The following is a 22,194-nucleotide window of genomic DNA, read 5'->3' as shown; positions in this document are numbered from 1 at the left end:
ATCTAGCCTCCATTCTCAGGGAGAGGCCAGGAGCGGCTTATACATCTCTGCACGTTCTGTGAGCAGAGATATATTGCATCCTCTGAGGGATCTCTGCAATCCATGACTTTCCATCTGCATTTCCCCCCACTTCATAATTATGGGAATTTCACTAATCATTTACTATCCTAAACTACCGGCTAAGGCTTTCTCTCCAGATTTTAAATCTAACCCCACGCACTCTTTATGTCTTCATATGGTATGACCGTTATCTGGTTTTTTATCTGGTTTTAATCTGTGTTTCCATATACTTTTTATGTCTTTATTTTATGGTTATATGACTATCATTTTATAACTTTCCTTTTATAATTCCTTTTAATGATGCCTTTTTATGATTTTTAGGACATTTTTGAATATATTGTGTTACTAGCAAATAATAATAATAGTTGTATAGTAATCATTATATATCCTGAATCTTAAAATGTAATAGACAGGTTTTGACAGCACCTGCCATTTTGGTTTTAGATATTGTATCCTAGATACTTTTAGCTACTCTTTCTTTTAACATGTAATCAACCTATATTTTATGCTAGTCCATGACTGTAATAAAGATCAATTGATTGACACTAATCATTTACAAATGCTAAACTCCTCCTGATCATTGCAAGCTGGATGGCTAAATTCCAGTTAACTTGCATTATACTGTTGCTCTTTTCCTTGCAGAAAACACTACAGTGATTACTGTTTTGTATTTTTTTTTCTTCTGTTTAGATCCAATACAAAAAAGATGCCAAATCAAAGCTTCATTACACTTCTGTGGCAGATCGACCAGATATTAAGAAAGCCACTCAAGTCGCCAAGTTAGTTAGTGATGTGAGTATACATATTGCGTAACTGCTCAGTAACTGGTGACCTATAGCACACATCTCAGTCACATAAATATTGCTTCCATTCCATATGTAGAAGGCAAAGTATTCTTTTTAAAAAATGTTTTGTATTTCTTTTAGATTCAATATAAAGCCAAGGCTCGTGGAGAAGCTGGCAGGGGAATTAGTATGCTTGGACGTCCAGATATTGAACTTGCTAAGGAGGTGTCCAAGCTTACAAGTCAGGTATGAACAAATGGCTTTGACATTATGTAGCAATACAAAGATATGACATATGTTTTTGTAGCCTTTTGAGTGCATTATCAACTGCCATAGTAATATAGATAAAACTGCAAATGGTTCTAGATCATAGCCCTATTCAAACCGTATGTTCAAGGCACTTACAATCTTTGTACAGTGTATGCAGTTAGAGATTAAACTCACGTACAGTTATTCACATGTTATGCTGAACACACTTTCAGCCGTAGGCTTCCTGTCTGTCGCCTTCATTTGAAAGGATCTGTACCCCAGATTCACTTAATTGCATGTACAGTTAACTGCATATACAGTTCATCCACACAAAAACATATACATTCATATGGATATCTGTACACACATACAACGTAACATCTGAACAGAGCTAGAATCTAAATGGATTGCATTAATTGCAATTTAACAAAATTTTGACTATCTATGGTACCGTGCTCCAATATAATGGAAGCTATCATGTGGGCAATCCTGTTCTGTGTATGTGTATTTAGGTCATGGAGGTGAGTGGGGAACATTTTTGGGTAGGGGAACTCAGAGCAAAGTAGCACTAGATCAGGGCAGTGATCTGCACTAATGTTTCCACTGCTCAGTTTATATTTGTCTGAAGGTTATATTACTAAACTCTTATGCTGTCTTGAAAGTGATTTGTTTCTCTTTAGCATAATGAACTAAGGCTACTTCAATGTTCATATTTGTTAACATATTTTTAAAATAAAATTCTCCCCCCGCCGCCCTCCACATATAACATTTCCTCCCCAGGCAGGTAATACAGGTCCACTGTACCAGCAGTCTTGGGGCAGAACATGCCTTAAGGGGCAAACATGAGATTCTCAATCCAACTCTCTATTTGCCCCATCATGCTCATGTGGGGTTTGGGTCCCCGCCACCCGAGACAATCCATGAGTGGGAGCGGGCTGCCAGTTGTTCACTACAAATACCTGTCTTGTATTTGTTCTTTTATTTTTCTCCCAGCTGAACTCTGAAACTGGGGGAAAAACCCAAATGCTTGAAAAAGCAGCCTGGAGGACTTTTGCAGGGAGGATCAGCAAGCACAGGAAGGGTTAAGTGCCACCCATCCATTCATTCTCCCTGCAAATGCTACTCCCACCCCTGTATTCACATTAACTGGCAGGCACATCTTTGGGAAATGCTTGTTTGTGGATATAATAAGTTGTTCCATTCTTACAGAAAAATCTTCTCAAGGTATTCATAGTAATATTTTTTCAACCTGAAGAATTCCATGCCATTTGAATACATACTATATTGACATTTTCTCCGAAATACTAACAGTCTGAAATCATTTTCTTGTGGATATTTCCATATGTATGTGTATATATATATATCTATATATATATGACTTCTGAATATATTTCTTCACAATTGCTGGCAATATGTGAGAAATGTGTTTCATTTAAGAAGAAAATCAACTGAAAATGGAAGAAAAAAGGATTTTTACTCTTTTCATTATGATTGTTTTTATGATGTTATCATTGTCAGCCATTTTGATGGTATTATGCCATTTCTGTGATGCCAGTGGCAGCACAAGAATGTCCCTTCTGCTTGCTTCAAAAATGTATTTTAAATTTTGAGGGACCTTATTTTTTAGTGATTATTTCACTTCTAGCCTTTTTGCTTTCTGCCAACAGCCTCAGTTGGTATGCTTCGGACATACAGAGTTTCCCATTGGACTTTCTCCCAAAAGACAGTTAACACTTCTATCTCCCCTTCTTGCTTTCTCCTTCTGGAAGTTTGCTCTTCTCATCTTGCTATCTTGCTACGCTTTATAGGCAGAATACATCAAAGGACACTTGAGGGGCCATGGTGCCGCATCTTACGATACACCCATGATGAGACACGTTAAGAAAGCTAATGTCCTAAGTAGCCATGTAAGATGGATTTAAAGTGTCTCTTCTCTTCCCCTGCAACCACAATTGCCAATTTTATGAGTCTTGCTAGATTTTATATGTGATCTTTGTCATTCTTGGCACATGAAATTGAGCCTGACTTGCAAAATGGGATGCGTTGCACTCCTTTTTTCTTTTCTTTTTTAAAAATCAAACTTTATGAATTTGTGAGACCTCCCTCTTCTTTCTTATGTAAGGTTGTACTTTGGAACTTTCTCAGTGGGAATGTGATTACAATGTAATTTTAATCGTGTCTTCAACAGAAAGAAAAGTTTGGCGTGAATAGGGCATTTGCCCAAAACATTGATTCTTTTTTATGTAACCTTTACTGCAGTTCTGAACTACTCATTTGTAAATAATGATCTGCACTCTCTGGTGACAGAAGGAAAGGTGCAGAGCTGCAAGAAGGCTTCCTTGCACTGTGAACTTGGTGCAGAAAAGAGGGGGGAGATTTTCATGCCTCTCCCCTCCCTCCATTTATACCACTGGTATAAATCTGTTCCCAAGGCTTCCTTCTTGTGAAACTTTCTGGTTGCCAGAGGGCTGCGGATAATATCAGCCAGTGTTCCCAGGGTAGAAGACCTAATAAAAATAAAAATTATGTCATCTAGTATATTGATTATAAAATTAAGACAAAAATCTTCACTGTGTGCATGAAAACTGTGTTCCATAGTGCAAATCTCTTCGTCAAGCCCACACCCACATAAACAATCACAAGCTAGAAAGAATATATTATTACTTTTGGCATGAAAGCAGGAATAGTCAGAACGAAAAATCCATCTCGGTTTTTGAAACAAGAGAATAAGACACCATATTAAATCAGAAGAGACCAGCATTACATGCAGCAAGCCTACTTCAAGTAACTGGATCTCACTGCAGATTGTGTTGGCCTTTCCTGGTTTGCAATAAGGAGAAGAGTATCCTTCATTACTCCCAGAAGAGTATCCTGCATTACTGACCATCCGATCACAGCGTCAGTAACACAGAGTGCTTTGTGTTACTGAAGTTGAGACAAATTTTCAGTTACTTAGACTGAAGATAGTTTTATTATGTAATTTGAAGAGTTCATTTGTTTGTGGGCTTGGTTTGTGTGAAATAAAGTCATATTTCTCAATTACCTACACATAACAGATTTTACCTACACAGTCCTGCCACTTAAATTACCTGAATGCACTACCTTTTCCACCAGAATATGCTGGGTGACAAGTTTATTTTTTTTTTAAAGAAGAAATTCTAAATATAATTATCTTATTTTAATTTTATCTTATCATGCCCAAGAGAAACAGAAGATCAAATTTATATGGCAATTATTCACTAACATGAATAATGTTTGAAGTTGAAATCCTACAAATTTCAAACTGTTCTTTTACTTCCCTTTTGCAAGCACATTAATAAAAAATGTATTACATATTTTTAATTGCTTGAACTTTCCTATAAGTGTCATCTATGCAAAATGACGATACCTGGTCAACAACAGGCCTCACCTACTAGTATAATTTGAAAAGAATGTCCATAGAGCCTTCCCACAGCTTCACACAAATGAGCTGGCAAATGAGCATTCAGGTGTATCAATCCTGTTTCTTCCTTCACTTCCCCATTCTCCCGCCTTTCCTCTTCTGTCTTTGGCTAGGAATAGTCAACAAAACACTCTGCAACTGGGTGCCTGAGAGAGGAGAAGGCTTCTCCATTTTCATCCCACGTTTTCAGCTGCATGGTGCTTTGTTTCCTTTCCCTAGCAGGAGACAGAGATGAACAAGGAGGTAGTAGCACCTGAGTGGGGAAGCAAGCATGGAGGACCAAAAATGACTGCCCTCAACCAGCATTTGATTTATTTGTAGGCTCATTTGCCAGTTCACTTGTGGAGGTGGACTTGCAGTATGGCTGAAGAAAGCCCTCAGTGCCATATCTTCTTCTTATTACATCGGTCTTCAATTTTATGGTAGCAGTTCTCACACTTTTAACCTTCAGAGATTCTTTTCTACAATGACCTTTTATTTGCTGCAGGACCCCTATGCGTGGGGGGAGATACTGTGGCATATTTTAAGGTGCATAGTCAGTTCCCATAGAGTTCACAATTGGCCAGGCCCATTGGGCCTACAGAGAGTACACTCTGGAACACATTCAGCATCCTCCTATGCTTGTGCATTGCAGAGGAAGCAAAGCAGACGGTCATACTGGGATTCAGGGAAGCTTGTCTGCCATTGCTGATCTCACTGAGGCACCCCTGAAAAACTTCAAAAATATCATAGGATCACCTAAAACACAGTTTGAAAACCACAGATGTAGGGGGGAAGCTTCTGGTGAATAAACTAGTTCAAGATTTCTGCCAAATGACAAACTACAGAACTGGGTGATTTCCCACCGTTTCCAATAATAATAATAATAATAATAATAATAATAATAATAATAAATTCAATTTCTATACCGCCCTTCCAAAAATGGCTCAGGGCAGTTTACAAAGAGAAATAACAAATAAGATGGCTCCCTGTCCCCAAAGGGCTCACATTCTAAAAAGAAACATAAGACACACACCAGCAACAGTCACTGGAAGTACTGTGCTGGGGTGGATAGGGCAGTTACTCTCCCCCTGCTAAATAAAGAGACTCACCATGGTAAAAGGTGCCTCTTTGCCCAGTTAGCAGGGGTAGTTGCCTCCCTTTGTTTTGTTTAACATCTAGCTTGATGAAGAGTTAAAGAGAATTCAAAAACTTGTTCACCAATGTGTGATATTTTAATTAGTCATAATAAGGGTATTACCCACTTTTGTATTTTGTATTTTTTTCCTAATGGACACAGCTTCCTATGATTTTTGTACTAACTGCAAAGGCAAACATTGCTAATTATCCTTCCCCACTCACTCTGAGGTATTTAGAAATAAAACAACATATTTCCTCTAATCCATATATTTTATGGGCTTCATAAGAAAAAGAGGGATGTTTTTATTTCCCATTTCTCTTTGTGGTTATTGGGCAACTGCATGTCCAGAAAACCACTTTCTTTACTGTTGAAAAAAAATACTACTTTGCCATGAAAATTAACAAAGCATCTTCCATTCTGTACAAGCAGGCTCTTGAAATAATGTTTCAATGAAAAATAATGGTTTTTTAATGTTCTGATGTAAATGAAAACTTGGCATCTTGGAATACATTTTAGTTATGTTGTTCTTTGTCTTTAAAAGAAACAAATCTTATTTTGTGACTAGACATTAATGTGATATGTCATCTGTGTTATATTTTGTGTTTTCTTTTTCTGCATATTTCTTCGCAGATATGCAGTATCTTAATAAGTCCACTGTCTCTTATGGGGGTCATTTTGTCCTCTGTACTGTCACTGTTGTTGATGCTCAGGGGTGTCATATTGTTCATGTTTGTTCTAATCTTGTAACAGGATTATCTCTCCCTCTTTTATCATGCATTACCTCATACCTTCTTACAGAATTTTAGCAAATAAGCTAGTTGTCACTTATTTATTTAAAAAGATTGTCTCCTGCTGTTCAGCAGTACTATATCAGGGTGGCTCATGATAAAACTGAACAAACAACATCAATGCATTTGTAAAATAGCAAAAATGATATAATAGCAATGCTCAGCACAGAAGCAGAGTAAATATTCATTGAACTGATGCTTAAAAAGGCTTGGGAAAATTAAAAGATCCTTGCCCAGTGCCAGAAAGACATAAGGGTAGGCAGCAGGTGAGCCTCCATAGAGAAAACATTCCAAAGATGAGTGCAGTAGGGATGTGCACGAACCTGTTTGGAGGCCCTTTTACGGGCCTCCAATCAGGTTCGAGAACCAGGCGGTTCGAAGGCAGTGGGGGTTTGCACTTCAAGGGCGGGAGAAGGTGTACTTATCCCTCCCTCCACTTTACCCCCGCCGGTGCCCAGTTTTCCTCAAGTCCTACGGGGAGGCAGTGTACTTCCTTGCCGCCCCATTCGCTCTTTGGCCAGAACTGGCCGGAAGTAGCTGGCGCTCATGTGCCTGGCGGACTGACAGGTGCTTATGACTGCGCGCCAGCTACTTCCGGCCACTTCCAGCCGAAGAGCAAACGGGCCGGCAGGGAAGTATGCTGCCACCCCTTAGGACTTGAGGGAAACTGGGTGCCAGAAGGGGGAAAGCGGAGGGAGTGTACCCTCCCCCACCCTTAAAGTGTGTGTACCCTCCCCCACCCTTAAAGTGCAACCCCCTGCCGCCATCGAGCCACCCGGTGTGGTTCCGTGCATATCCCTAGAGTGCGGTTGTCAAGAAAACCCTCTCAACTGCTGAGGTCATCTTCCTATTAAGATCATAATCAGAGGCCATTCTCTGGCTTCCTTGACTTTCCAAAGCTTGCACGTAACAACTAGTGAAAACAGCAGCGAGAAAAGGATCTTTGATGATGACTTCAGTACACAGGCACTGACATGTAGGAGGAGGCCATCCTTCAGATACCTGAGGTTCAAACCATTTACAGCTTAAAGGGTGAACATCAGCACTTTGAATTGTGCTTGGAAATAGACCAGTAGCTGACCAAACCATTTTCAAACCATGTCTTCCCTGAGATTGGTCTCACTTAGCAGCCGTGTACTGATTTAACTGAGAATTAGTGTTCAAGGAAATCTAAATTAAGATACTGGCATTACTTACCTTATCCTTTTATTTTATTATTTTATTTTATTTAACATATATACTGCCTAAAACCTGCATGTCTGGGCAGAGTACACCAAAAACAATACAAATTAATTAAACAAAATTAAAAATGATTAAAACATTAAAATAATTTAAAGCCCAACATTAAAAAGTATTAAAACTGTAGATCTAATTAAAAGCCTGGGTGAACAAATGTGTCTTCAGTGCCTTTTTAAAAGTTGCTGGAAATGGGGAGGCTCTTATTTCAATAGGAAACATGTTCCAAATCCCTGAGGCAGCATCAGAAAAGGCCTGTCCCAGAGTAGTCACCAGACAAGCCAGTGGCAATTGTAGATGAACCTCTCCAGGTGATCACAATGGGCGATGGGGCTCATGGCAAAGAAGACATTCTCTTACATCTGTTCTATGTACTTTCAATAATTTTTCTCATGTCAGCTAATGACATTAATGAGAGATTTGCATCTTATGTGTACAGTATGTTCAGGCATTCCAGTGTACGCTCAGAACTTCTGTATGTGCCCGGTTTTTACTCTGTGCCTTTATGAGCAAGCAACATTCTCTAGCACCTTTTCTCTCTGTGTGTAGCCAGTTCTATACACTGAAATGAATAGGAAAACTCTTGCACATCTGACATCTTATGTGTACTGGATCCTCCATAGAGCCCCAAACGATAGATATAGTAAAAAGATCATTTATTTGATAATATGGATAAGCTTATTAAAGTGAAGCATGCAAATATTTATATTTGCATAATTCATCATATTAATTTAGAGTTACATGAAGAAGGGCTGTGGAAACTCAAAAACTTGCCATTAAAATATCAGCATATAAGTTGGTCTAATTAAGTAACACTGAGTTGTAGAAACATGGTCTACAGAGTCACTGGCTGCACTCTCAGCTGAATCATCAAGTCATAAGACAGCTTTGGCAAGCCATGAATTCAGCATTAATCCTCCATCAATAATATCTTATAGAGCACCTTCTTCTAATTGATCCCCACCACCTGTTAAGGTCATCTGAGGAGGTCCGTCTCCAGTTGCCACAGGTTCGTCTGGTGGCGATGCAGAGGCAGGCCTTCGCTGTAGCTGCTCCTGGGCTGTGGAATGCACTCCTGGCAGAAATTCGTAATTTGAGATCATTACTGTCCTTCAGGAGAGCCCTTAAAACCTATCAGTTTGGCCTGACCTCCCAGGGTTTTTAAATGATTGACAAACTGTTTTAAATTGCTGCCCTGACTTCCAGGGTTTTTTAGCTAAACAGATTGTTTAATTGGTTTTACTCTGTTTTTATAGTTTGATTTTAACTGTTAACTTGTTTTAATTGTTTTTATCATGCTGCAAACAGCCCTGAGCCATTTTGGAAGGGCGGTATATAAATCTAATAAATAAATAAATAAATAAATAAAAATAAAATGAGGATAGTGCTAATGGCCAGACTTTGTGTCACTCTTTGAGCACTTAGGGAAATATAAATACTAAGAACATAAGAACAGCCCTGCTAGATCAGTCCAAAGGCCCAGCTAGTCCAGCAACCTGTTTCACACAGTGGCCCACCAGATGCCCCTGGGAAGCCCACAGGCGAGAGCTGAGGGCATGCCCTATCTCCTGCTGTTTCTCCCCTGCAACTGATATTTAGAGGCATCTTGCCTCTGAGCCTGGAGGTGGCCTATAGCCCTCAGACTAGTAGCCAGTGATAGACCTGTCCTGTGTTATAAATACTAAGGGTTATAAATATAAAGTGTTGCTGTTCTTACATAAAGGATGTCTTTTCCATCTCTCTTTCTCCCATGGCTTGACGGCCAACTCAGCAACAGGATGCTGGAATGCTAGCATTCACCCACAACCCTGAGAACTTCACAACTAGCTCGGTCTTTGATTGTTCTTTTTTCTTTTTTTTAACCAAAGAGAAACCTCCTGTACCACATGGCAATGTACTTTTAAAACCAGGGGGATGTCAAAAATAGCTCATTTCATGTGGAATGACTAATATTTTTTTTTTTTAAGTGGAAGCAGTAATGTTGCCTGTTGAGCACATGTTAAAAGAACTACCTGGACTGTGGCTATAATGTTTTCTAGTGATATATATGTTGTGAGAACAATCTTGTTCCTTGTGATGTGAAGTACCTCTTGAACGTCAATACTCAGTGTTCTGTACTTTTAAAGGAAATCTAAACCATACACTCTGTCTGTTGGATATGAGCACAAACATCTTTTGTCAATCCATGCCAAAAAGATGGAACTATCCAGCATGAAGGACTGTGGGGATAAAAACATGCCAACATGTTTTAGAAATCCCAAATTATGGAATGTTTTTTTTTATTATTATTGCATTGCAGCATCTTTCCCTTTACTAATGTTCAACTTTTTTTTTTTTTTTTTGCTGCAGTCACGTGCACTGCTCCCTAGCATGATCTATTCCTTTCATCAGTTATGTCAATCAGCTCTTGCAGGAAAGAAAACTGGACATCATCTAGCAAAAATGAAGCATGCCCAAATCCCATCGATTTCAATAGGAGAGAATTAAAAACATGCTTTAAAACCTCATTCTAATTCTAAAACCTCTTCTAATTTGTTTTGAATAAACTATAATTTCTTGTCATTTTTAATGAAGTTACTTGGTAATATTGGTAGTTCAGCTTTATAGTTTTAGGACCTTGCCCTGTACAGAGGTGTAGCTATAACTGAGTGAATGGGTTCAAAGAATCCGGGGCCCCAGCTCTTGAGGGCACCCTCAGCTCCACTCTTCCCTATTTTCTTCATAATATCCCTCACTCCAAGGGGCCACTGGAGAGAGAGGTGAACACGGGCCCTCCTCTCCCCTAGCTATGCCCCCGGCCCTATACACTATTGCTGCAAAGCAGCACAAGTAATAGCTGTGCAGGAAATATCTAGTGGCAAGTTCTTCAACTGAAAATGTAACTTATGTGTTATATGGTTTCCTCATTAGATTGGAATGAATTTTTCAGTAGTTGCTAACATTCATTGTCATTACATTGTAATTACACTATTGTAAGAAAAACTAGACTATGGGGTTGTTTACACGGCCGCGTGTGGTCGGACAGGCGGTGGGGAAGGCAGGGTTCAACCTACCATCCCCCAGATGACCACTCACAGCCCTGCAGGCACACAAGCCTCATGCCCACATGACCAGAGCTCCCAGGAGCAGCACGGATGAATCTCCCTGCTGCTCCTAGCAGTGCAGGCAAACAGAGGCTAGGACTCGTTATCCTGGCCTCCGGAGATCTTCCAATGCACCACGCGACACACATGATGCATTGGAGGATTTTCTCAAGAGATGGGCACTCTAGGCACCTGTCTCTGTGTGCAGCTGGGCTGTAAGAGACCACATTCAAACTCAGTGCGACCTAATTCTAAAATTGAAAGGATGCAGCATCCTGTAGAAACCTTTAGCACAATCCTCTCCCCAATAGTTATAGATTCTGCTCTTTTGTTGGGGTGGGGGGAGGGATTGAGATGGCAACAAGGCAGCAGCTTTTGATGCTGGCTCAGAAAGATTTTTGTGTGTGTGTGTGTGTCAACTCCTCTGGTTTCTTTTGCCTGGTGGATTGCATATTTGGCAGCAGGTTTTAAATGAGTGAGTTTCCTTGTTTTGTTTTGTTTTTTAAATATCTTTTGCTATATGTTATTGGTTTTGCCATGCTGATCACTCAAACGGCTGCTGCACATACATGGAGGTCAGCTGAGCAATGGGGGTGGGAAAGGCAGCCTCCCTTCAGGGTGCTGGATCTGCCCTTGGCAGTCCTCAGGGAATGCTGGGTGCTGGCTGCGGGTATATTTGGAGATTTTTAAGGTATATCCTGCTCCCCTCTCCCCGCACCACCCCACCTCCCAGAAAAGGCCTCACTGGCCGCCATCTCTTAAAACCAATAATTATGTTCTACTAGAAAAAATAATTAGATCAAATGCAAACTGTCTGATTAGAGTGTGTGATGTAACTGGTAGAGTGTTGGGCTGGAATATGTTGGCCCCACTGTGGCTGGGGCTTTAGGCAAGCCACCATCTCTTAGCCAAACCTATTTTACAGGGTTGCTCTGAGGTTGAGCCCCTTGGAAGAGAGGTGGGCAACAAATAAAAAATGGAAAAGTGCAGTATTTACACAGATTTTCCTATTGCCCTTAAAAAAAAAATCCATGATCTTTGGAAATGTCCAGCTTAGGACTGATAAAAATGCAATAACTGAACACTTATGTCTCTTGGTAGCTGTCATTTGTCATGCTTCCATCAACTCACTCTAAATCCTGTCAAATTGACAACTTAAGTACTTCAAATGTAGAGCTGAAACACAAGCACTGAATGAAAGAGGCAAACGTTATTTGTAAATGCCGTGTGTTGACTTCCATTCCTGCATCAAGTGAAATATTTTGGCCTTTGTACATTATGTCTTCTGTTTTAAAGAATGTCTAATTATTCTTATGCCATGCATCATTTGACCCACCTGTTTGCTATCAAGCTCACTTTTGCCAACCCGAAGGTGGACACATTTGCTCGTTGTCTCAGCACCATGCAGGCTAAAATAAAGAATGAGTTTTAATTCTTATTTTCTTGACATTAGCTGAAGTACAAAGAAAGGTTTGAGAAGGAGAAGAAAAAGAAGCCGCAATATGACCTGAAGGACGCCAAGATCTACAAGACCCTAAAAGATGCTCATCACATCGCTAGTGAGGTACATCTGACTTCTTTGCCTTTCAACGTATATTCACTGTAAAGTCAGACTAACTGTGCCCTTGTTTTGCATTCCTAATGTGATACATTTCTAAGCATTGTTTACATTCTTCTTTGCCAAAGCTGTGTTTGTTTTGTTTTGTTCTTGTAGGTTAAATATAAGGCAGACCTGAAGAAACTTCACAAGCCAGTGACGGACATGTCTGAATCCCTGGCAATGCATCATGTTCTGAATACCAGCCCACTTGCCAGTTCTGTAAGCCCATCAGTTAAACCCAGATCTATTCTATTTCACGTTCCATCCTTCTGCATTTCTGACATAATATCTGCTAACAGCTTTCCTCACAGCTTTCCTCCTTGACTGTTCCTAGGAAATCACCTGGTAGTGATCTCTTCTCTCTTACCTAATGATTACGTCCCATGTAGATTAGCAACATTAATCCCTCTAGGCTTTAGAACATTTTCTATTCGCTGTAGAATTGCTAATACTGTAAAACCGCTAACCAAATTCTGGCATTTTTATTATTTTTTTGGCCTTTTTAAACTTACCATTTTTGACTAACAAAAATGTCATTTTTTCTTGTTTTCCTTTTTTTAAACTTACTACTCTTTGAAAAGGTTTCTTCTTTAACTTTTAAACCCTTTTTAGTATTAATCTGCTTTTCTTGAGTTTATCATCCTGCTGTAATTCCTCAGAGTGATGAACATGCTAACAAGAGAAGAAGATACAATAACCATTGCCAGATTTAACCATACCTTATATTTACTGTCTTTCTTTGGGTCTCTTTTTTAATTTTGTGGTTTTTCTTTTTGTTTTGATACAAGATCTTGTCCCTTCCTACATAATATTGCAAACAAAAATTAAGCATTACAAATGCTTCAGTATATCTGTTTTTTTCTTCTTTTTTCTTCATGCATTTCTTCTCTCTTTTTAAAATTGCTTTTCTGATTTCTGTCTTACTATTGAAATGTTTGGATTAGCTGGACCTAGAAAGCTGATCTGGTCAGGATTTTTGTATTATTGAGGTGGTTCTTGACGCCTTCCCTTTAGTACCAGTACAAGAAGCAGTATGAGAAGAGTAAGGGTCACTACCATGTGGTTCCAGATAACCTTGAACAGCTTCATCTAAAGGAGGCCTCAGAACTTCAGAGCATAGTAAGTCAGATAAGTGTATCTCATTTTTTTATTCCTCATTCAAAACCCATAATCCATTTAACACGGTTTTCCTAGAACACAGGAGGATATGCAGTGGTCAATCTAACATCGTTTGTACCTTTAGACAGTAAAAATGTAATGCAAAAAAGGAATCATTATAAATTTATTTGAAAGTTAAACTCCATACAGATATACTTTGGGTACATCTGTACTACAAATGAAAAAGGTGGTTCCCCTCAGGAATGCTGTTAGTCTTGTAACAGTGCTTAGAGTTCTCTCCAGTTCCCAGCTTCCTCACAGAATTTATGCTGCTAGAAAGAAGCCATGGAACTTAAACAAATTTAGAGCCATTTTAAGTCTGAAGTTTTAATTTAGCATTTACACTTCTTTCTTACAAGACATAGCTGCTTATATCCAGTAAAATCCTTTAATCAGTTACAACATATTATTTTGTGATTCAGAATTACATTTTGCCTCAAATGTAGTTTTGCCTCAAATGTACCAGAACACTTTCTACAGGTGTTCCCGAATCCCACACATGTTTTCTAAAGGAAAAAAGAAAGCACTCATATATTGGCTTCCAGATAGTCCATTAACATGCAATCAATATATTACTAGGTTCCAGGTGTGGTATTTGGTGTGGGGGAACTAACCATGTAACCCAGGTAATGGCTGCCTCCTATTCTTTGGCTGCAACATGGAGCCCTTACATATGAGGAAGTATTTGTGGGACAGCAACCAGGTTGCCATGGTAACATATAAATGGGGCCTGATTGTGGCAACTGAGGGTGATGGTTAAATGATTTTTGTCCCTGCACTGTGAGGTGGAGCAGCCTGCTCTGCCAAGCCACACAGCCATGCAGTTGCATGGCTGGATTAGTGAAAAGAGCACAGAAGTTCCTTGGTGGGGTAGGGGGAAACAGTATAGCTATTTTCCCTCTAGGACTGTTTTTATACACTAGTAGTGCAGTGCGATAACATTTGTCTCCCTTTTGACAGGTTAAGTACAAGGAAAAATATGAAAAGGAAAGAGGGAAGCCCATGCTGGACTTTGAAACACCAACTTACATCACAGCGAAGGAGGCTCAGCACATGCAAAGCGAGGTAGGTTGCTTGGTGGTGGAAAGCAGCCTGGTTCGATGTGCGAAAGTAATTAGGGTTGCCATATTCTGGCTTTCCAAACCCAGGTGCCTAATTTGCATATTATGTAAATAGGCTTGAAAATAAATTTTGAGCAGAATAGGGGCTGCATGTTTTGCTCCATAACTCCACTTCTACAAGGGCTCGAGCTTAGCTTATTTCCCCCCCCCCTTTTTTTCTCTTTTTTTTAATGAAAGCTGAAATCCAGGTGAATCTGGGTGGGCTAAGCAATCTGGGTAAGATGCTTAAAATCCGGGTGAAACCCGGAATTCCGTGGGGCATGGCAACTCTAAAAGTAATGTATAGGCATAACGCTGGATCACGGTAATATTTTCACAGTCAAATGATTAGTGATGGAGATGCACACTGAAGGCTTAATTGTAGCTGAAACAATAACATCACTGTTCACCTATAATGTTGCTGTGCAGTATACTTTATTAGACATGCTCTACAAATTGATGGAAGGTTGCCAAATAAAAGAGAATTGGGAGAAGGGCTACACGGACTGAAATTGTTGGACAGCACCCATTCTAAAGTTGCACTAATCTAGTGAAAGCAGATATGCAACCCTTAGCATTTCATGGTGCTCCACAGTGTTGCATGACCACTAGTAGAAGACCCTCTCTGGGACATATATGAGATGGTGTGAGAGGCAGTACAACATGTGCAAGAGGAATGTGCAATGTGTTTTGCAATGTGTCATGCAACAAGTTGTGTCATAATTAACTAGTGGCTGATGATATACTATTATAGAGGTAGCGCAACATCTTCCATTGGTACAAGAACTAGTCTGTGGGGGGGAAAGGTTATTTTCTTCACTCAACTTCCTATGTACTCCATTCACATCCTAGTGCAATACCATTGCACTAGTCTGGATGCTGCCTGTTGAATTTGTAAAAGTAAGATAATCTGAAATTTTTAGCTCACTAAAGCACTTTCCACAGACTGCAGGACAATTTCACTGGTAAGTAAAAGTAGTACTGGGATTTTCTTTTTAATCCATAGCTTCCCTGATATTTCCTCTCAGTTTTTGTTTGTAACAGTATTTTCATTGGCTTGTCATTCGATTCCTTCACAGAGTTATTTCATAACCTGTTGGAAGTTTTGACCTTGTTCTGTCCCAATGTGAAACTTATACAGGGTGAAATACACTTGTATAAGGTGCTTGGTCATCATGTTTGGGTGAATTTTGCCATTGTTTCAGTTTCTCTTCACTTTCCATTTCATAGTCATTCAGAACACGGTTAGCCATGCAAACATTTTCAAAGATTATTGCAGAGGAGAAAGAAACTATGTTTTTCTGGAAGTGACTGGGATACAGATCCTAAGATTTTTTCTTTTCTTTTCTTGGCTACTGAAATTTTCTCCCTCCCTACTTTGACATGACGACAGCCATTGAGTTCTAAAACATGCAGTGACACAACCATGGGCTAAGGGCTATAGGGATTTCTGGCTACTGGCTGATCACTGCAGAACTAGCAAGAGGGCTGGTATCAGTACGGGACACTCTTGGACAGCTGCCAGTAACACCAAGCACTCCAGGTGGCCCTCCTCTGATGACTGCCCCAACCACCCATGGAGAATTGGGTCAAGCCAGTAAGCAGCAGCCACTGGCAGGGAATGGGTTTCTTCGCCTTATTTTGGTGGTGGTTCCAATTTTGTTTCATTCTTGGTGGGTTGTGGCAGCAGCAGCAGCAGCATTCTAGCCACCCTCCATGCCCCCCCCTTCACAATGCCCCTGTGTAGCATTGCGTGATGGCGTGTGGGGCATTGTGGGGGGGGGATATCTGGGGACTGCAACTGCTTCCTAGAATGCTGCTGTTGCTGCTGGCCCAGCAAGAACAAAAGAAAACTGCATCTACCACCATGGTAAGGCATTTGTGGGGGGGGCAGGTAAGAGGGGGCCCACAAGGGGCTCTTCTACTGAGAGCCCCATCAAACCTGGAGCCACTTTGCCTGGCAGGCTCTGAGTATCCTATTTGTCCAAGGCTGGAGCAGTCCTGTTGCTGCCATACACATATAGGGTTCCCTCGTAATATGGTGGTATAGCAACAAACAGACTGGACTTGTAACCGGCTACCACATTCTAGCGACACTGTACAATGAGCAGAAACTGCTTTTCATCCTGGTATATTTTTCACTTTATTTCAAAATAAATGCTATTTTTCCTTCTTCTTCTTCTCTTCCAACTCCTATTAGAAAGAATATAAAAAAGACTTTGAAGACATTAAAGGCAGAAACCTTGCTGGCCTGGAGATTACACCATCTTTATTGCATGTCAGATATGCCACCAAAATAGCAAGCGAGGTAGCAGCTACTCTGTTTTCTTCTGCTGGCAACAACCCAACTACTTTCACTAATTGTCCTCACCAAAGTAGCTCCTTCATTGCTATCCTTACTAGGCTTAAACATTTATTTAAAGCATGATTTCATTGGGTTTTTTATTTATTCTAGTTTATCATTTTTAAAGTTCACTAATTGTTAATTGTATTAGCAATTAATGTTTTCCTGTTGGTGGAGTCAATGTGGTTTTTACACCATATGTGTTCTTTTCTTAATTTAAGTTTGTTTTGTTGTGTCATTCTTTGTGTCTTTGTAGAAGTTAAAACACCATAACTATTTTGCATTAAAATAACCTGAAAACTATTTGCTGGCTTTCTTTTGTGGCCCTTCTGTTTTTGTTTTGCTTTGTTTTCTCTTTCATGAAGATCTCTCTATATATACATCTGTCTTCCTTGCCTTCTTCATTTCTTTTTCTTTTCTGACCTTCCCTGTAGAAAGAATATAGGAGAGATTTGGAAGAAGGTGTCAGAGGTAAAGGTCTCACCATACTGGAAGAGACCCCAGACTTACTCAGAGCAAAGAATGCAACTCATATCTTAAATGAGGTAAGGCACATCACTGAATGGAATACATCACTTTGAGGCCTTTTTTCTGACATTACCTGAGCAGTATGGAGCATTTGCAATGTAACTATTTTCTTCAGCCATTGGGATCATTTCAGGAACCACAGAGTCTATGAGCCAGCGTAGTGTAGTGGTTAGAGTGCTGGACTAGGACCGAGGAGACCTGAGTTCAAATCCCCATTCAGCCATGAAACTAGCTGGGTGATTCTGGGCCAGTCACTTCTCTTTCAGCCTAGCCTACTTCACAGGGTTGTTGTGAAAGAGAAACTTGTTGTGAAAGAGTACACCGCTCTGGGCTCCTTGGAGGAAACCAAGGAGCACCATAGTTTTGTATAAGGGCATTATAATGTTAGCTGTTTTATTTTCAATCCCCTTCCATGCTAGGGATTATTAGGAAAGGGACTGAAAATAAAACGGCTAACATTATAATCCCCTTATACAAAACTATGGTGCGACCACACTTGGAGTACTGCGTACAATTCTGGTCACCACATCTTAAAAAGGACATTGTTGAACTGGAGAAGGTACAGAAGAGGGCAACCAAGATGATCGGGGCCTAGAGCACCTCTCTTATGAGGCAAGACTACAACACCTGGAGCTTTTTAGTTTAGAAAAAAGGTGACTGCGGGGAGACATGATAGAGGTCTATAAGGTCATGCATGGTGTGGAGAAAGTGGAGAGAGAGAGATTCTTTTCCCTCTCACACAACACTAGAACCAGGGGTCACTCCATGAAACTGATTGCCAGGAGGTCTAGGTCCAACAAACGGAAGTACTTTTTCACACAACGCATGATCCACTTGTGGAACTCTCTGCCACAGGATGTAGTGACAGCCAACAACCTGGATGGCTTTAAGAGGGGTTTGGATGACTTCATGGAGGAGAGGTCTATCAATGGCTACTAGTCAGAGGGCTGTGGGCCACCTCCAGCCTCAAGGGCAGGGTGCCTCTGAGTACCAGTTGCAGGGGAGTAATGGCAGGAGAGAGGGCACGCCCTCAACTCCTGTCTGTGGCTTCCGGCGGCATCTGGTGGGCCACTGTGCGAAACAGGATGCTGGACTAGATGGGCCTTGGGCCTGATCCAGCAGGGCTGTTCTTATGTTCTTAAAAGCGGGATATAAATGTAAAATCATCATCATAATAATAAATAATATGATGAGGCTCCATCGTATGCCAGTCCTGTGAACTGGAGCAATGCTGGTGTGGGAGCAAGCCGTGCTGCAGCAGCTCCCATTCTGCTCGAGTAATATCAGGAAGTAAGAATTTTTAAAAGAACAAGGTAGCAACTGTTAACTGATTATTTAATACACAAGCTTTTGTGGGTTATAATCCACTTCTTCAGATGTAGAGTGAAAGCAGCTTAGCGCAACATTATCTGAAAGTATTTTAGTACTAGGATGTGCATACAAAATTGTTACCTGATTGTTTATATATTTTTCCAATCAATACTACTTCAATTAAATACATGTTGTGTATGGAAATGGGGACTGCAAGGTGAGCCGTATAAAAATCAGCCATGCAGAATTTTGACAAACATGTCCCATCTTGATGCCTCTCTCCTTTCTGTCGCTCTCCTTTCGTTAACAGAAAGAATACAGAAAAAATCTAGAGATGGAAATCAAAGGAAGAGGCCTAACAGCCCTTGCACTGGAAACACCAGATTATATGAGGGCAAAGAATGCCACAGACATTGCTAGCCAGGTCAGTGAGAATCACCGGACATTAATATGAAGTCAATTTAAAGATAACTTTATCAATAGCTTTTCTAAAGGGGGGGGGAACAAAGCTGTATTTGTAAAGTCTGTTAAGGATATCTCCCTATGACCTTTCCACCAACAGATTAAATATAAGCAATCTGCAGAAATGGAAAAAGCCAATTATACCACTGTTGTTGACACTCCAGAGATCATTCATGCACACCAAGTGAAGAACTTTTCAAGCCAGGTAAAAATAACCTTTGATCACTACTAATTTTGCTAGGTCCTTTAACAAGAGAGAGAGAGAAACAGAGAGAATGAGAATGAATCACAGAGCTGGAGGATTCTTGTAGGACATCTTCTACAACACCTCTGATTGATACAAGATATCTAGCCTAGAGCATCCCAAACAGATAGCATTTCAGCCTCTGATTGAAGTCCCTCAGTGAAGGAAAGCCTATCATTCCCTGGGTAATTGGTTCCGTTGTCAAACTGCTCTTACCATTAAAAAGTTTCTCCTAGAAAGCTATCCATTATTTTAAAGGATGAGTTTCATGGAGCATAAAATCACAGCTGCATAGGGCATAACACAAACGTCTTGCTGAATCCTAGCAGGCCAGCATTTGGCCTGCTGGGATTCAACAAGATGTTGTGTTATGTCCTATGCCAGCGATCATCACTATATTTAAAGTGTAGGCTGCAGCCTCCAAGAGGGCTTGTTCCATGGGGGGGGGGGGAGGAAGAGGGCAGTGGCTCTGGCTGCAGTGTGGCGTGAGGAGGAAGAGTGTGAGAGCATGTAGTGGCAGGAGGAGGAGAGGAACAAGAGAGAGTTATGTGACTGTGGTGGCCGCGGCAGCAACAGTGGCCATGGGAGTGGCGGGAGAGAGAGAGGGCACATGGGGGAGGAGCAGGGGAGCAAATGACAGAGAGGGAACATGAGTGTGGTGGCCATGGCAGCAGCAGTGGATGAGGGCAAGAGTATATGTGTGTGAATGCAGTGGTTGCGGCGGTGGTGGTGGTTGTTGCAGCAGTGGTAGAGAGAGAGAGCGGATACATGGCAGGAGGAGGAAGAGGGGAGCAAACAAGAGAGAAGGAGCATAAGTGTGGTAGCCGTGGCAGCAGCAGTGACAGCAGGAGAGAGAGAACATGGCCACAGGAGGAGGAGGAGAGAGAGAGAGAGAGAGAGAGAGAGAGAGAGAGAGAGAGAGAGAGATATGATGGTGGGAGGTGCAAGGAAGAGAGTGTGTGAGCACAGTGGCCATGGGAACTAGAGACAGCAGGAGGAGGAGGGGGAGAGGCAAACCAGGAGCTGTCACTGGGGTTCTTGCAGGTCGCCAGCAGCCATGGGCTGTGCATTGAAGAACAGAGCCCTTTGCGGCTGTGATCTTATGCTCCATGATAATACGAATCACCCTTCTACATGCACTTCAAAACCATGTTTAGACAGGGTTTTGTGGTACATGTAGAGGAGCAATTCAGATGATCACCCCTCTCATGCTAATAAAAGACATGACACAATCACATCAGCACATTCTTGAGTGATGTCATTCATGCCAGCGGCCTCAATATTATCAGGTGTTCAGCTGCTGTGGGCCACTGGTAATCTGAACTGACCCCCAGTTCCTGAAAAATGTGCCAGGATCATACCTGTCAAGTTTTGGATTTGAAAATAAGGGGAATTTTCCGACACCCGCCGCGAACCATCCCACCACCACAACCAAGCTCCAGTATCTCTCAAATTTTAAGATAGGTGTACAAGAAATCTAAAATAACCACTTGTCAACCACTTACTAACTACAATTAGGTGATCAGTATCCCGAGTTCAAATCCCCATTCAGCCATGAAACTAGCTGGGTGACTCTGGGCCAGTCACTTCTCTCAGCCTAACCTACTTCACAGGGTTGTTGTGAAAGAGAAACTCAAGTATGTAGTACACTGCTCTGGGCTTCTTGGAGGAAGAGCAGGATATAAATGTAAAATAATAATAAATAATAATAATAATAATAACAACAGAGAAAAGGGAGACAAAGAGAGCCAATGATGTCCAGTTGTGCTTATTCAGTTGGGAATGATGGTTGAGGGGTTAACTCAAAAGATTTTTCAGGAAATGAATCTGGGAGAACCATGTTAAGGAGGAGGAGGAACACAGAAGGCAGCCAAGTAAACCAGCTACATGTTGTGGATGGGGCAGGAGCTCAGTGGCAGAGCATTTGCTTGAATTAAGAAAGTTCCAGGTTCAATCCCTGGCAGCACCTCCGGGCAGAAATAGGAGAGACTCCTGCCTGAAACCGTGGAGAGCCTCTGCCAATCAGTGCATATGAACCTGAGCTAAGATCAAACTTGGTGTAAGGCAGTTTCCTGTGTCTGTCTATGAAGCCTCCAGGTTCAATACCTGCAATAACCAAGATGGATTATAACTCCCACTCCCACTCCCCCCGTAAAGAAACGTGGACTGGGCTTGAGAGGACGCCCAGCGCGGGGCTACATGCCCAGCTGCGGGCGTGTGCGGGGCAAGGGACGGTTGAAGCCAAGAGGCGATAGGCAGGGCAGGGAAGGGGCTCCTACCACTGCCCCAGGTCGCACCCCAGAATCGGCGGGACCCCCAGCTCCAACACGGGGCGCGTCACCGCTGCCCCGGGCACCCCTCGTCTTCCCCGCCCCGCTCCCACATGCGTTACCTTCCCAAGTCACGTCGTATAGCTCCGAGACCTTTGCCATCTTGCCAGCGGTCCGCATCCTGTCTTCACTGCAGTCACGTGAGCAGCTGAATCCCCGCCCACTCCACCTCTGGCCCTGTCTGCGCTCTTACAGAACCGAACCTGATTGGCTGGGCACATGGAGGGCGGGAATAGGGCGGCCGGGGCTCGCCCGTCTCCACCACGATCACTGACAGAGTTCAGTTTGGAGTGGCAGAGAGGATTTTTTAAAAATTATATAATACGGGAGATTTCCGGGGAAATACTTATACGG

The 22,194-nt window shown here is 41.5% G+C and overlaps 1 protein-coding gene across 38 annotated transcripts in view; it reads left to right on the top strand.

Annotated features, from left to right (window-relative positions):
- NEB (nebulin) overlaps window positions 1–22,194 on the top strand; it is a 268,629-nt gene that overhangs the window by 214,774 nt on the left and 31,661 nt on the right. For 31 of the 38 annotated variants that reach the window (XM_053258280.1, XM_053258515.1, XM_053258504.1 and 28 more), the window contains 11 exons: window positions 751–852; window positions 987–1,091; window positions 2,903–3,001; window positions 12,217–12,327; window positions 12,478–12,582; window positions 13,378–13,482; window positions 14,482–14,586; window positions 16,822–16,929; window positions 17,400–17,510; window positions 19,115–19,228; window positions 19,367–19,471. In XM_053258280.1, coding sequence (XP_053114255.1) covers window positions 751–852; window positions 987–1,091; window positions 2,903–3,001; window positions 12,217–12,327; window positions 12,478–12,582; window positions 13,378–13,482; window positions 14,482–14,586; window positions 16,822–16,929; window positions 17,400–17,510; window positions 19,115–19,228; window positions 19,367–19,471 — 1,170 coding nt within the window. The remainder of the gene's footprint in view (window positions 1–750; window positions 853–986; window positions 1,092–2,902; window positions 3,002–12,216; window positions 12,328–12,477; window positions 12,583–13,377; window positions 13,483–14,481; window positions 14,587–16,821; window positions 16,930–17,399; window positions 17,511–19,114; window positions 19,229–19,366; window positions 19,472–22,194) is intronic. The other 7 variants (XM_053258346.1, XM_053258528.1, XM_053258338.1 and 4 more) reach the window with 3 other exon arrangements.

This window comes from Hemicordylus capensis, chromosome 1, assembly GCF_027244095.1.
Source record: "Hemicordylus capensis ecotype Gifberg chromosome 1, rHemCap1.1.pri, whole genome shotgun sequence".
In the NCBI taxonomy this organism is placed as follows: Eukaryota; Metazoa; Chordata; class Lepidosauria; order Squamata; family Cordylidae; genus Hemicordylus; species Hemicordylus capensis.
The sequence above is the reverse complement of the archived record's forward strand: the minus strand, read 5'-3'. Positions and strand labels throughout refer to the sequence as shown.